Source organism: Hemitrygon akajei, chromosome 2 (genome assembly GCF_048418815.1).
Source record: "Hemitrygon akajei chromosome 2, sHemAka1.3, whole genome shotgun sequence".
In the NCBI taxonomy this organism is placed as follows: domain Eukaryota; kingdom Metazoa; phylum Chordata; class Chondrichthyes; order Myliobatiformes; family Dasyatidae; genus Hemitrygon; species Hemitrygon akajei.
Window position 1 is genome coordinate 152,059,658 of NC_133125.1, and position 15,875 is coordinate 152,075,532.

The window sequence follows — 15,875 nt, forward strand, 5'->3', positions numbered from 1 at the left end:
GGGGATCAGGCTCTGAGGTGTGTGTGTGTGTGGGGGGGATCAGGCTCTGAGGTGTGTGTGTGTGGGGGGGGGATCAGGCTCTGAGGTGTGTGTGTGTGGGGGGGGGGATCAGGCTCTGAGGTGTGTGTGTGTGTGGGGGGGGATCAGGCTCTGAGGTGTGTGTGTGTGTGTGGGGGGGGGATCAGGCTCTGAGGTGTGTGTGTGTGTGGGGGGGGATCAGGCTCTGAGGTGTGGTGTGTGGGGGGGGGGATCAGGCTCTGAGGTGTGTGTGTGGGGGGGATCAGGCTCTGAGGTGTGTGTGTGGGGGGGGATCAGGCTCTGAGGTGTGTGTGTGTGTGGGGGGGATCAGGCTCTGAGGTGTGTGTGTGTGTGGGGGGGGGGATCAGGCTCTGAGGTGTGTGTGTGTGTGGGGGGGGGGATCAGGCTCTGAGGTGTGTGTGTGTGTGGGGGGGGGATCAGGCTCTGAGGTGTGTGTGTGTGGGGGGGGGGATCAGGCTCTGAGGTGTGTGTGTGTGGGGGGGATCAGGCTCTGAGGTGTGTGTGTGTGTGTGGGGGGGGATCAGGCTCTGAGGTGTGTGTGTGTGGGGGGGGGATCAGGCTCTGAGGTGTGTGTGTGTGGGGGGGGGATCAGGCTCTGAGGTGTGTGTGTGTGTGGGGGGGGGATCAGGCTCTGAGGTGTGTGTGTGTGTGGGGGGGGGGGATCAGGCTCTGAGGTGTGGTGTGTGTGGGGGATCAGCTCTGAGGTGTGTGTGTGTGTGTGGGGGGGGATCAGGCTCTGAGGTGTGTGTGTGTGTGTGGGGGGGGGGATCAGGCTCTGAGGTGTGTGTGTGGGGGGGATCAGGCTCTGAGGTGTGTGTGTGTGTGGGGGGGGGATCAGGCTCTGAGGTGTGTGTGTGGGGGGGGGATCAGGCTCTGAGGTGTGTGTGTGTGGGGGGGGGGATCAGGCTCTGAGGTGTGTGTGTGTGTGGGGGGGATCAGGCTCTGAGGTGTGTGTGTGGGGGGGGATCAGGCTCTGAGGTGTGTGTGTGTGTGTGGGGGGGGGATCAGGCTCTGAGGTGTGTGTGTGTGGGGGGGGGATCAGGCTCTGAGGTGTGTGTGTGTGTGGGGGGGGGGATCAGGCTCTGAGGTGTGTGTGTGTGTGGGGGGGATCAGGCTCTGAGGTGTGTGTGTGTGTGGGGGGGGGGGGATCAGGCTCTGAGGTGTGTGTGTGTGGGGGGGGATCAGGCTCTGAGGTGTGTGTGTGTGTGTGGGGGGGGGGATCAGGCTCTGAGGTGTGTGTGTGTGTGGGGGGATCAGGCTCTGAGGTGTGTGTGGGGGGGGGATCAGGCTCTGAGGTGTGTGTGTGGGGGGGGGATCAGCTCTGAGGTGTGTGTGTGTGTGGGGGGGGGATCAGGCTCTGAGGTGTGTGTGTGTGTGTGGGGGGGGATCAGGCTCTGAGGTGTGTGTGTGTGTGGGGGGGATCAGGCTCTGAGGTGTGTGTGTGTGTGGGGGGGGGGGGGATCAGGCTCTGAGGTGTGTGTGTGTGGGGGGGGGGATCAGGCTCTGAGGTGTGTGTGTGTGTGGGGGGGGGATCAGGCTCTGAGGTGTGGTGTGTGGGGGGGGGGATCAGGCTCTGAGGTGTGTGTGTGTGTGGGGGGGGGGGGATCAGGCTCTGAGGTGTGTTGTGTGGGGGGGGGATCAGGCTCTGAGGTGTGTGTGTGTGTGTGGGGGGGGGGATCAGGCTCTGAGGTGTGTGTGTGTGTGGGGGGGGGATCAGGCTCTGAGGTGTGTGTGTGGGGGGGATCAGGCTCTGAGGTGTGTGTGTGTGTGGGGGGGGGGGGATCAGGCTCTGAGGTGTGTGTGTGTGGGGGGGGGATCAGGCTCTGAGGTGTGTGTGTGGGGGGGGATCAGGCTCTGAGGTGTGTGTGTGGGGGGGGGATCAGGCTCTGAGGTGTGTGTGTGGGGGGGGGATCAGGCTCTGAGGTGTGTGTGTGGGGGGGGGATCAGGCTCTGAGGTGTGTGTGTGGGGGGGGATCAGGCTCTGAGGTGTGTGTGTGTGGGGGGGGGGATCAGGCTCTGAGGTGTGTGTGTGTGTGTGGGGATCAGGCTCTGAGGTGTGTGTGTGTGTGGGGGGGATCAGGCTCTGAGGTGTGTGTGTGTGGGGGGGGGATCAGGCTCTGAGGTGTGTGTGTGGGGGGGGGATCAGGCTCTGAGGTGTGTGTGTGTGTGGGGGGGGGATCAGGCTCTGAGGTGTGTGTGTGTGTGGGGGGGGGGATCAGGCTCTGAGGTGTGTGTGTGTGGGGGGGATCAGGCTCTGAGGTGGTGGGTGTGTGGGGGGGATCAGGCTCTGAGGTGTGTGTGTGTGTGGGGGGGGGGGGATCAGGCTCTGAGGTGGTGTGTGTGTGGGGGGGGATCAGGCTCTGAGGTGTGTGTGTGTGGGGGGGGGGGGATCAGGCTCTGAGGTGTGTGTGTGTGGGGGGGGATCAGGCTCTGAGGTGTGTGTGTGTGGGGGGGGGGGAATCAGGCTCTGAGGTGTGTGTGTGTGGGGGGGGGGGGGATCAGGCTCTGAGGTGTGTGTGTGTGGGGGGGATCAGGCTCTGAGGTGTGTGTGTGGGGGGGGGGGGATCAGGCTCTGAGGTGTGTGTGGGGGGGGGGATCAGGCTCTGAGGTGTGTGTGTGTGTGGGGGGGGGGGATCAGGCTCTGAGGTGTGTGTGTGTGTGGGGGGGGATCAGGCTCTGAGGTGTGTGTGTGTGGGGGGGATCAGGCTCTGAGGTGTGTGGGGGGGGGATCAGGCTCTGAGGTGTGTGTGTGTGGGGGGGGGGGATCAGGCTCTGAGGTGTGTGTGTGTGTGTGGGGGGGGGATCAGGCTCTGAGGTGTGTGTGTGTGTGTGGGGGGGGGGATCAGGCTCTGAGGTGTGTGTGTGTGTGGGGGGGATCAGGCTCTGAGGTGTGTGTGTGTGTGGGGGGGGGATCAGGCTCTGAGGTGTGTGTGTGTGTGTGGGGGGGATCAGGCTCTGAGGTGTGTGTGTGTGTGGGGGGGGGGGATCAGGCTCTGAGGTGTGTGTGTGTGGGGGGGGGGATCAGGCTCTGAGGTGTGTGTGTGTGGGGGGGGGGATCAGGCTCTGAGGTGTGTGTGTGTGTGGGGGGGGGATCAGGCTCTGAGGTGTGTGTGTGTGTGGGGGGGATCAGGCTCTGAGGTGTGTGTGTGTGTGGGGGGGGATCAGGCTCTGAGGTGTGTGTGTGTGTGTGGGGGGGGGATCAGGCTCTGAGGTGTGTGTGTGTGTGGGGGGGGATCAGGCTCTGAGGTGTGTGTGTGTGTGTGGGGGGGGGATCAGGCTCTGAGGTGTGTGTGTGTGGTGGGGGGGGATCAGGCTCTGAGGTGTGTGTGTGTGTGGGGGGGGATCAGGGCTCTGAGGTGTGTGTGTGTGTGTGGGGGGGGATCAGGCTCTGAGGTGTGTGTGTGGGGGGGGGTGGATCAGGCTCTGAGGTGTGTGTGTGTGTGGGGGGGGGATCAGGCTCTGAGGTGTGTGTGTGTGTGGGGGGGGATCAGGCTCTGAGGTGTGTGTGTGTGTGGGGGGGGATCAGGCTCTGAGGTGTGTGTGTGTGGGGGGGGGATCAGGCTCTGAGGTGTGTGTGTGTGTGTGGGGGGGGGATCAGGCTCTGAGGTGTGTGGTGTGGGGGGGGGTGGATCAGGCTCTGAGGTGTGTGTGTGTGTGGGGGGGGATCAGGCTCTGAGGTGTGTGTGTGTGGGGGGGGATCAGGCTCTGAGGTGTGTGTGTGTGGGGGGGGGGGATCAGGCTCTGAGGTGTGTGTGTGTGTGGGGGGGGGATCAGGCTCTGAGGTGTGTGTGTGTGTGTGGGGGGGGATCAGGCTCTGAGGTGTGTGTGTGTGTGTGGGGGGGGGATCAGGCTCTGAGGTGTGTGTGTGTGTGGGGGGGGGATCAGGCTCTGAGGTGTGTGTTGTGTGGGGGGGGGGGATCAGGCTCTGAGGTGTTGTGTGTGGGGGGGGATCAGGCTCTGAGGTGTGTGTGTGGGGGGGGGGATCAGGCTCTGAGTGTGTGTGTGGGGGGGATCAGGCTCTGCGGAGTGAATTAGTGGATCATTGTGTTCTCGGCTCTGTCTGTGTGTTGAGCAGATGCAACAACTGATGCCACTGGGGAGGCACTCACCTGGGCTGATGATGCCTCTCATCCTCTTCCATACTGCGTACTGCAGTGGGCCTTGAAAGGGGCCGATGTTCATCTTGGTCACCGAGACCACTTGCCACTCCGATGTACCCTGCTTTACCCTGTCAGAGAGGCAGAGAACAGTGTGGTCACTGCACACCCACTGCTAGATCTGTCCGAGGATAGTGTAGTAGCATAGAGTTTGGTGTGTGTGTGTGTGTGTGTGTGTGTGTGTGTGTGTGTGTGTGTGTGTGTGTGTGTGTGTGTGTGTGTGTGTGTGTGTGCGTCTGCCTGCCTGCCTATCTGTTGGCATGTGTTTGTGTCACTCAGTCCGTATCTGTGGGCCTGTGTGTGTCTATGGCTATGTTTGTGTGTCTGTTTGGGAATCTGTCTGTCTGTAAATCTGTGTGTGTCTGTATGTGTGTATGTCTGTGAGTGTGTATCTCTGTGAATGAGTGTGTGTCCGTACCTAGGGATGTGTAACTGTACATTCTGTCATTTCTCTGTAGATGTGAACAGTGGATGGTCTTTGGTGTGAATGTGATCTTGTTATCTATATCTGTGTGAGCATCTTCAGTGTCTGTGTGTGTGTGTGCGCGATGTATGTTAGTGTGTGCATGTCTGCACACTTTCATTTGTACAATGCAAGAGTGTGTTTCTAAGTGTTTGTCTGGGTATGATGCAATTATTTGCCACGTGTGTGTGTGTGTGTGTGTGTGACTCCCAGCTCAGCACCTTACCTTTCTGTCAACTCTTTGACGTCCTGCAAGAGAGGAAAGGGAGGGACAAACATCAGTGTCAGTAACACAGAACTCTCGGCCCCTCGACCAGCGCACTGATGTGCTGGGTTGAGTGGAGCAGTGCCTCAGGGGAGCCCCCTCCCCTAGGAATTATCGACAGAATTCACCCCCCTCCTCCACACACACACAGGATATGTGCCTACCCATGAACCCCCAACACACGCAGGCTCGACTCCTCCGTGTACACACAGGCTACTTTTGCAGCGGTGGCGCAGTGGTTAGAGCCGCTGCCTCTCAGCGCTCCGGAGACCCGGGTTCAACCCTGAGTTCTGGCACTGTGGAGTTTGCACGCTCTCCCTCTGACCGTGTGGCTTTCCCCCGAGTGCTCCCGTTTCTTTCCCATATCACAAAGACGCGTGGGTTGGTGGGTTTGTTGGCTGCTGTGTGGGTTAGCGTAAGCAGTCGGTTACAATTGGCATGGACCTGGGAGAAAGAGCTTGACCATAAGACATAGGAGCAAAATTAGGCCACTCGGCCCATTGAGTCTGCTCCATGGCTGATTTATTAACCCTCTCAACCCCATTCTCCTACCTTCTTTCCGTAACCTTTGACACCCTTACAAGACAAGAAACTATTAACCTCCGCTTCAAATATACCCAATGACTTGACTTTCACAGCAGTCTGTGGCAACGAATTCCACAGATTCACCACCCTCTGGCTAAGTAAATTCCTCCTCATCTCTGTTCTCAAGGGACATCCTTCTATTCTGAGGCTGTGCCCTCTGGCACTGGACACACCCAGTATAGGAAACTTCCTCTCCATATCCACTATATTTAGGCCTTTTAAAATTCAATAGGTTTCAATGAGATCCACCCTTCTAAACACCAGCCATCAAACACGCCTCTTACATTAACCCTTTCATTCCTGGATTCATTCTTGTGGTTCTCCTCTGGACCATCTCTAATGCCAGCACCAGCACTTCTCTTCTTAGATAGGTGGCCCAGAACTGCTCACAATACTCAGGCATGGTCTGACCAATGCCTTATAAAGCCTAGGCATTATAAACTTGCATTTGTATTCTAGTCCTCTTGAAATGAATGCTAACATTGCATTTGCCTTCCTTACTACCAACTCAACCTATAAGTTTATCTTTAGGGAATCCTACACGAGGACTCCCAAGTCCCTTTGCACCTCTGATTCTGAATTTTCTATGATTTAATTCTTTCTACCAAAGTTCACAACCGTACTCCATATTCCATCTGCCGCTTCTTTGCCCTGTTTAAATCCTTCTGCAAACTCCCTGCTTCCTCAACACTACCTGCCCCTCCACCTATCTTCAGATCATCCAAAAACCTGGCTACAAAGCCATCAATCTGTCATATATCAGTGATTTGTAATGTGAAAAGAAGTGGTCCCAACGCTGACCTCTGCAGAACACAATTTGTCACCAGCAGCCTATCAGAAGTGGTTCCCTTTTCCCCCCACTCTTTGCCTCCTGCCAGTTAGCAACTCTATTCATGTGGATATCTTTCCAGTAATACTATGGGCTCTTATCTTGTGCAGCACCTTGCAAAGGCCTTCTGAAAATCCACTGGCTCTCCTTTGTCCATCCTGTCTGTTAATTTCTCAAAGAATTCCAACAGATTTGTCAGGCAATACTCCTAGCTCATCTCCATTCTCAAAGGACGTCTTTCTATTCTGAGGCTGTGTCCTCTGGTCTTAGACTCCCCCACCATAGGAAACATCCTCTCCACATCCACTCTGTCAAGGCTTTTCACCATTCAATAGGTTTCAATGAGGTCACCCCTCATTCTTCTGAATTCTAGAGAACACAGGCCCAGAGCCATCAAATGTCCTTCATATTACAAGCCACAAGTAATGAACTGATCTGTGAGAACAGTATGCAAGACAAGCTTTCAAAGTATCTCAGTACATGTGACAATAATACACCAATTCCAATTCCAGGTGGAGTTAGATAAATGTCCTCCTCAGTGGGTCAGGAGATCATCCCAAAGATGTTGGGTCAAGTCTCCTTGACTTTGGAGAAAGCCTCCCACTGGTCTAGTTAAGTCAAGTTTATTGTCATTTAACTATATTCATGTATATAACATACAGTGCCTATAAAAAGTATTCACCCCAGTTGGAAGTTTTTAAGTTTTATTGTTTTACATTATTGAATCACAGTGGATTTAATTTGTCTTTGTTGACTCTGATCAACAGAAGAAGACTCTTGTGTTATTAATTACAAATATAAAACAAAATAATTGATTGCATGTGTTCACCCTGCCATTTAATATGAAACACCAAATGATCACTGGTGCAGCCAATTGGATTCAGAAGTCACATAATTAGTTACATGGACAGCTGTTTCTGGAGACTTGTGCACAGTCAAGATGTTTCAATTGATTGTAGTAAAAATACACCTGTATCTGGAAGGTCCAACTGCTGGGGAGTCAGAATCCTGGCAAAAACTACTCCATGAACACAAAAGAACACTCCAAACAACTCCGCAAAAAGGTTATTGAAAAGTATAAGTCAGGAGATGGATACAAGAAGAATTTCAAGACACTGAATATCCCTTGGAGTACAGTCTAATCAATCATCAAGAAATGGAAAGAATATGGTATAGCTGTAAATCTGCCTAGAGCAGGCTGTCCTCAAAAACTGAGTGACCATGTAAGAAGGGGACTAGTGAGGGAGGATACCAAGAGACCTATGACAACTCTGGAGGAATTACAAGCTTCAGTGGCTGAGATGGGAGAGACTGCGCATACAACAACTGTTCCCTGGGTGCTTCACCAGTTGCAGATTTATGGGAGAATGGCAAAGAGAAAGCCACAGTTGAAAAAAAAAACATGAAATATCAACTAGAGGCATGTGGGAGACTCTGAAGTCAGCTGGAAGAAGGTTCTATGGTCTGATGAAACCAAAATTGAGCTTTTTGGCCATCAGACTAAGCACTATGTTTGGCATAAGCTAAACACCGCACATAATCAAAAACACACCATTCCTGCCATGAAGCACGGTGGTGGCTGCATCGTGCTGTGGGGATGCTTCACTGCAGCAGGCCCTGGAATGCTTGTGAAGGTAGAGGGTAAAACTAATACAGCAAAATACAGGGAAACCCTGGAGGAAAACCTAATGCAGTCTGCAAGAGAACTGTGACTTGGGAGAAGATTTTTTTTCCCACAAGACAATTACCCTGCAAATAAAGCCAAAGCTATACAGGAATGGCTTAGAAACATCAAAGTTTGTGTCCTGGAGTGGCCAAGTCAGAGTCCAGACCTCCGTCCAATTCAGAATTTGCGGCTGGACTTGAAAAGAGCTGTTTACTCACAATCCCCGTGCAATCTGACAGAGCTTGAGTGGTTATGCAAAGAAGAATGGGAAAAAATTGCAGTGTCCAGATGTGCAAAGCTGATGGAGACCCAGACAAACAGACTCAAGGCTGCAATTGCTGCCAAAGGTGCATCTAATAAATATTGACTTGAAGGGGATGAATACTTATGCAATCAATTATTTTGTCTTTTGTAATTAATTCAGATCACTTTGTAGAGACCTGTTTTCAATTTGACATGAGTTTTTTTTCCTGTTGATCAGTGTAAAAAAAAAAGCCAAATTAAATCCTCTGTGATTCAATGTTGTAAAATACTAAAACATAAAAACTTCAGGGGAGGGTGGGGTGGGTAGGTGAATACTTTTTATAGGCACTATTTATAGCCATATAATGTATACAGAAATGACACGATGTTTCTCCGAACCAGACCGACCAGTGTTCTTGTCTCCAATTTGTGCAGGAATGGAAGGCCGCTCCCTCCCTAATCCACTCATCCTGGAAGTAGCCCGAGATTCCCGGAATCCCACCTGGAGGAGTGTGGCTGGCTCCTTCTCGCTTAGCCTCTGCTGGATGTTGGCCATCTCGGACTCCAGGGCTGTCCTCTGGTCGCGGACGCGGCGGAGCATGTCCTGCATCTCCCCGAGCAGCCGGCTCTCCTCCTCCTGCAGCAGGTCCAGCAGACGCTCCTGCTCCCGCTGGAGGAACTGGCGTAGCAGGTCCAGCTCGGACACCATGCGCTCCCTCAGGGCAGCCGTCTTCTCCTGTGCAGCGAAGGGAGGGGGTGGAACATGGAGCACGGATTACCCTTCGAGCTCATTCTCCCAACACTCCCCAAACTCCCCCCAATACCCTCCTCATATGGTTCCATGGTGGCCACCCTCTCCAGTGCCACAGAATGATGAGGTGGATCTCAGGGACCATTCCCCACAGGGTCGCCAGTGACCCTTCAACCTCCCACAGCCCCTGCTTCAACATCCCCCTCAACCACCACCCAACCCCCTTCAACACCCTCCCTTAATGCTTTCCCTTCCTCTCCTGCCCCAACACTCATTCTTTCATTCCCCCTCAACAACCCCCTCAGTACCCTACCCACAGTACTAATCCCCAAAGCCCCTCGCCTCATACTCCCCTAAACACACTCCCCTCAATGTAGCCCCTCAATACCCCACCCAGAGTACTAATCCCCTAAAGCCCCTCGCCTCATACTCCCCTAAACACACTCCCCTCAATGTAGCCCCTCAATACCCCACCCAGAGTACTAATCCCCTAAAGCCCCTCCCCTCATAATCCCCTAAACACTCTCCCCTCAATGCACCCCCTTAATAACCCACCACAGCATGAATCCCCACAACCCCTCCCCTCATACTCCCCCAAAACCCTGCCGTCATACTCCCCTAAACACACTCTCCTCAATGTACCCCCTCAATACTCTTCTCTTCATTTCCCCTCAACAACTTCCTCTCAACACTTTCCCCTCAACAGCCATCCCCAATACCCCCCTCAATGTCTACTCAACATTTTCCCCTCAACACCTCAACGTCACCCCCTGGGAAGACAGATTTGTGTGTAGCTGTGTTAGTAATGCAGCACCACATGGGCAAACCAGCACGGAGCCAAGATGGGCACAGAGCTGCCCGGATCTCTCGGCTGACCATTGCATCAGGATGACACCTGATCGGTGAGGGGCAGAGTGGAGACAGAATGGGTGGGGGGGCTTCCCCTCTGCTCTCTTTGCCAGGTATGCAGGGTTCCCCGATCAGTGATGAGATGCTGGAGATCGGGCAGAGTCTCGTTCACACTCCTCAGCGACCCGGTTCTCCGCAGGGAGTTGTCTGCAGTCCAGGCCAATGGACCACCTCTCCTTGGGAGCGAGATAACCCCCTGACACCCACTGACATCCCCTGCCCGGTTCACTAATCAGGGTGGGATGGTATTGTAGCTGGGTTCAATCCCTCACCGTCTGGAATTCCTCCATGTACTCCAGTTTCCTCCCACGTTCCAAAAGACACATAGGTTAGGGACGTGCTGGGCTGTTGGTGCAACGTGGTACATCCTTGGAATGTGTTGATCATTGATGCAACAACACCCTTCACTGTACGTTTCGATACTTTGAAGTACATATGACAAACTTTTCTGGGCCTCTCTGCCGGTGAAGATTTTGAATAAGATGCACACGATTAAGCTTAGGGAGTGTGCAGGAGAGATTCACCAGGCGTTGCCCAGACTGGAGAACTTGAGTTATCAGGATAGCTTGGGCAACACACACAATTTGCTGGAGGAACTCAGCAGGCCAGGCAGCATCTATAGAAAAGAGTAAACAGGTGATGTTTCCAGATGAGACCCTTCATCTGGACTGATTCATTTGGGCTGAAACGTCAATTGTTTACTCTTTTCCATGGATGCTGCCTGGCCTGCTGAGTTCCTCCAGCAAATTGTGTGTGTCGCTCGGATTTCCAGCATCTGTGGATTTTCTCTTCTTTGACGATGGACGGGGGTTGCTTTTCCTGGAGTGAAGGGGGCTGAGGGGTGACCTTATAGAGGCTTATGAGGATCATAGAGTAGTGAGCCAGGCTGAATCATATGGCAGGGGTGTCTAAAACTGGGAGGTAGAGGAGGAGGACGTAGGGAGGAGGTTTAAAGGCGATCTGAAAGGATGAACTCAATAAGTTGTGTACAACATTCTGAGCCGAAAGGCCTGTTACCATGTTTTACCTTTTGTGATGCGGCAAGCTGATTCCTTTTCCCATGATGGAGGGGTCCTAAACTGGGTGACATGCGTATAAGGTGAGGGGTGAGGTTTAAATGAGGTCTGAACAGTAAAAAATACCAGGTCATCGTTACCCAGAGTGAGGTGGTGTAGGCAGGAACAGTAATGACATTGAAGAGGCATCGGGACAGGTATCTGAATGAGCAGGGCACAGAGGGATAGGGAACGTGACTAGAATAGGAACACGTAGTTCCTATAGTTGGCCATAGGTACAACTGCATGACCCGGAGTTGGGTGCGAGACAGGCAAATCCAGTTTCTATTGTGGGCAGGGTGGGGAGATCAGTCGCTGGACGGTGTTGCTCTGGCGAGCTTGTCAATGATTGCTTCACTGGACCGTGCTGCCGGACAGACAGTGGCTCTGTGTGTGGTGGTGCACATGACCCCAACCAGGTCAGGGCCACAGGCTTCCCTCTCCTTACTGACTCGGACAGGGACCATAATCATACCCACAGTTGGGGCAGGGACTGGGAGGGGGTGTATTGTGGTATCACATCATAAGCGGTACAACAAGGAAATTCAAATAATCACCTTGAGCTCCACAATTTTTTCTTCTTGGCTGCTTTCAATTCCACTTAGTACTTCGACGTGCTTCGCCAGCTCAGTAGAAGACTCCTTTAGTTTCTCCTACAAGAGAAAGAGTCATCAGCCGACCCGCTCTCCCGGTTTCATGTCACCCGGTGTGGCACTTGTCGTGATTCCGTGGGGATTGACAGCCCCTTGTCCAATCCGTTTCACTGCTGCTTTTAGAGGAGGAGGGGCAAAGGGCAAAATGGAGACTGTGCAGAAGAGAGGGGAAGGAGAAGGGTCAAAATGAGAGGGTGCAAAGGAGAAATAGGGGCAAATGGAAATGAGAGGGCAAGAGAAGAAAAATGGGCAAACAGCGGGGGTCTGAGGAAAAGCAAGGGCAAGAAGGATTTGAGACAAATGGAGAGGGTGAAGGGGCAAAGGGGGTAGATGGAGAAGGGACAGAAAAGATGGGGGTCAAAAGAAGAAGGGAAAGGAAGATGGGAGCAAGAGGAGAGGAGGGAAAGAGAAGAAGGATTGAGAATGATGTGTCAAAAGGAGAGGGGCAAGGAAGATGGGGAAAGAGGAGGGCCAAAGGGAGGAGAGGCAGGAAAGGGTTCTTGGATGGGGGCCAGAGATGTTGGAGAAGGGGCAAGGGATCAAGAGGTGGTGGTAGTGGTGGCAAGGAGAAAGCTGTTGGGATTGGGGGACAAGGAGTTGGAGGGAATAGGGAGGTGAGAGATCCGGGAGGAGGGGGTCCTCACCTGGCAGAGCTGCTGTGCTTCATGGAGGGGCACAATGTGGTGGTCCTTGTGCTCTTTAGATACGCCACACACCACACACAGGGCCTCCTGGTCGTCCTGGCAGTATAGCTTGAGCCTCTCATCGTGCCAAGGGCAGAGGGAGCAGCCCGTCGCCCCCGTCCCTCCGGTGTCCAGCCGCAGCTGCCGAACCCTCTCCACGATGTTGGCCAGCAGCCGGTTGCTCTTGAGCCGCAGCTGGGGGAAGGTCTCCCGGCACTCGGGGCACCGGAAGCCCGACTCCATCTCGCCCCACAGGCCCCCGATGCAGGAACGGCAGAAGTTGTGCTCGCACTCCAGCCTCACCGGGTCCCGGAACAGGTCCTGGCACACGGGGCAGGTCACCTCGCTGGTCAGTCCCTCGGCCAGCATCCGGCCCGACATGGCCACCCTCCTCCCGAAATCAAACTCCGGCTCTCGTGCTCGTCTCTCTCGCAGTCTGCTGATGTACGTCAAGATCAAAGTCAAAGTACATAGTAAATGTATCATCAAAGTATGTATATTTTACCATTTATTACCTTGGGTTTTATTTTCCTGCTGGCCTTTAAAGAAAATGAAAGAATTTTATGAAAAACACTACATAAAGACTGATAAACAGCCAATGTTCAAAGGATGACATTGTGAAGATAAATGATAAACACTGAGAACTGGAGTTGGAGAGAGTCCTCGAAAGTGAGTCTGTGGGCCACAGGAGCAATTCGGCATAGTGGACTGACGTTATCCATCCTGGTTCAGGCATTAGATGGTTGAAGGGTAAAAACTGTTCCTGAACCTGGTGGTGTTGGTCCTGAGGCCCCTGTACCTCCCGCCAGGTGGTAGTAAGAAGAAGAGGGAAAGAAGAGTAGTGAGAGTTATCAGGGCCATGGGCCACAACTTCTGAGGACGGTAACTCAAGGGCCCGAGTTATAGGGAGGCAGCGGGCAGGCTGGGACTCTATTCATCCGAGTTTCTTGTGGTCGTGGAAAAAGCAATTGCGTAGCAATGAGATTGGATGTTTTCTGAAGGACCCTGTAAAGGTGCATAAATTCATGCAGGACATAGACAGGGTGAATTCACACAGTCTTCTTCACAGGAAAGGGAATCAAGGAATGGAGAGCATAGATTTAAGGGGAGAGGGGAAAGATTTATAAAGGACCCAAGGGGTTACTTCCTGACCCGGAGAGGGGTCAGTGTTGGGAATGAGCCACCAGAGGAGGCGATTGAAGCAGGTACATCAACAACATGTAAGAGGCTTTTGGATAAGTATACGGGTGGGGAAGTTTGAGAGGAGCATGGGCCGAGTGCAGGCAAACAGGGTTACTTGAGGCTAGCACTTTGGTTGGTGTGATCAAGTGCCATATGACTCGATGATCCTGATTGACTCATGTTCCTGAACCAAGGTCACACGTTCGATCGCGACCTCCGGTGCTGACTGGGTGTGGACTTTGCATGGGGGGGGGGAGGGGGTAGGTTTGGGACAAGAATGGGGTCAGGGTATGAGCTCACTTAAGAGTCTGGAGATGTACGGGGAGACGAATGAGATAACCCGAGACAGAGCAGGAGATGCAAATCTGGGTCCGTTGCTTAAAATAACCAACCTGCCACCCATAGAAAGTCAAGAAGGAAATCAAACAAAGCACCCATCATCGAGGGGGCAGTGGAAATGTCTTGCGATAATGTGTCAAAAATACACTTACAACAGCCCATTCCTTACCAGCTAGAAATGACTCTACTCACTACACGGATGACTCAGGACTGTACTTCCACCAAGGCTCAGACTTACCAGAACTGGGAAGCCCCCACTTGTGCTTCTTGACCTCTGAGCCGTGAATCTCCACAGCCCGAGTTTGAATTTGACGGGAGGATCTTACTGGTGGACAGAAGCCCGAGAGGAGGGGCTCACAACACAAAGATACATTGATACTTATTGGTAACTCTTAAAGGGGCTGTCCCCAAACGATTATCTGTAAGCAGAAACCCAAGGCTCGTGTGTTCAGTCCCTTTAAGTTTTGTAGGCGGAACAGAAACTCAACTCATGTGATCGAACCTTCAGAGTGAAAGTTTTGTGAGTGGAGCAGTGGTGCAGACCTGGAGTGAAATTATTGGGCAGTCAGCCAGAATTCAAGATTATTGATCACAAGCTCAAATCTCACCCTTGCAACTGATGAAGCATGTAATTCATAAAGTGAGTCAGGGGAAGGGTCCCCGAGCAGAAACATTGACTCTTTTCCTCCCTCCATAGATGCTGCCTGACCTACTGAGTGTTTCCCAGTTTATATTTCAGGTTTCAAACTTATCGAGTTCTTAAATTTGGCAATCTTTAACAGGTTTGGTTGATGGGTGACAATCAAAATTTGACTGTTTATTTTTAGTCTTTGTTGGCTGTTTGTCAGTTCTTGTTTGGTGTGTATTTTTAATTGTTTCTATTGCATCTCTTTGTTCTACTGTGAAAGCCCACAAGAAAATCAGTCAGCTCCATCATGGGCACTAGCCTTCCCAGCATCCAGGACATTTTTAAGGAGAAATGCCTCAAAAAGGTGGCATCCAACGTTAAGGACCCCCCATCACCCAGGACATGCCCTCTTCTCATTGCGACCAATGGGAGGAGCTGCAGGAGCCTGAATGCTCACACTCAGTGATTTAGGAACAGATTCTTCTCCTCTGCCATCAGATTTCTGAATGGACACTGAACCCATGAGCTACCTCATTACTTCTTTTCTCCCTTTTTGCACTATTTATTTAATATAACTTAAAAAAATATATATACTAACTGCAATTTACCTTTTTGTTATTATGTATTGCAAAGTACTGTTGCTGCATAACAACAAATTTCATGACATTATATTAAATCTGATTCTGAAACTGAATCTCAGTTTAGTATATGGTGACGCATATGCACTTTGATACTAAATTTACTTTGAACTTTGAAATAAACATTGAATTGTCATTTTTTTTTTAGCAAAAAGTAGGCTGAATAGAGTTGAAACATTGTCATAGGGTTTTTCCCAGGATCGGGGAATCAAGAACTAGAGAACGTTTGTTCACGGTGAGAGGAGAGAGATTGAAAAGGAAAATAATGGGTAACTTTTTTCACCCAGAGGGTAGAATAAGCTACCAGAGGAAGTGATTAAACAGGTACATTAACAACATTTAAATTGTTACTGTATATGTGTGTTTTATGTTTGATATTGTCCCTGGACAGGCAGACATTGTCTCATTTGACGGTATACATGGACAGAGTTAAATGACAACAGATTTGACTTGTTCTCATACAGGGACATGGATAGGAAAGGTCTGGAGGCCTAAGGGCCAAACTCAGGCGAATGGGACTAGCTTCGATGTGCACCTTGGTCTGCATAGACCAGCTGGTCTTGTTTCTGAGTTCCACCTCTCTATGACTCAAATCTAAACCTCTCTCGTACAATTGGCAATCAGTTTATTATTGTCACATGCTCCGCGGTGCGGTGAAAACTTTGTTTTGCAGCCTTGCACACACACCCACTTCACAGCAACGGTGCATCGAGGTAGCACAAAGGGAAGTGAAGAGAATGCAAAATACGGAGTAAAAACACATTATTAGTCATCCTTAAAGCATTAGAAT

General features: G+C 51.9%; 1 protein-coding gene across 1 annotated transcript in view; it reads right to left on the reverse strand.

The window, feature by feature from the left end:
• LOC140721120 (zinc-binding protein A33-like) overlaps positions 1-12,725 on the reverse strand; it is a 30,757-nt gene extending 18,032 nt beyond the window's left edge. Inside the window, exons 1-5 of the mRNA XM_073035994.1 lie at positions 12,170-12,725; positions 11,520-11,615; positions 8,750-8,983; positions 4,886-4,908; positions 4,149-4,267 (exon numbers count right to left, since the gene is read on the reverse strand). Coding sequence (XP_072892095.1) covers positions 4,149-4,267; positions 4,886-4,908; positions 8,750-8,983; positions 11,520-11,615; positions 12,170-12,679 — 982 coding nt within the window. The 5' untranslated portion in view covers positions 12,680-12,725. The remainder of the gene's footprint in view (positions 1-4,148; positions 4,268-4,885; positions 4,909-8,749; positions 8,984-11,519; positions 11,616-12,169) is intronic.
• Between the last annotated feature and the right edge of the window lie 3,150 nt (positions 12,726-15,875).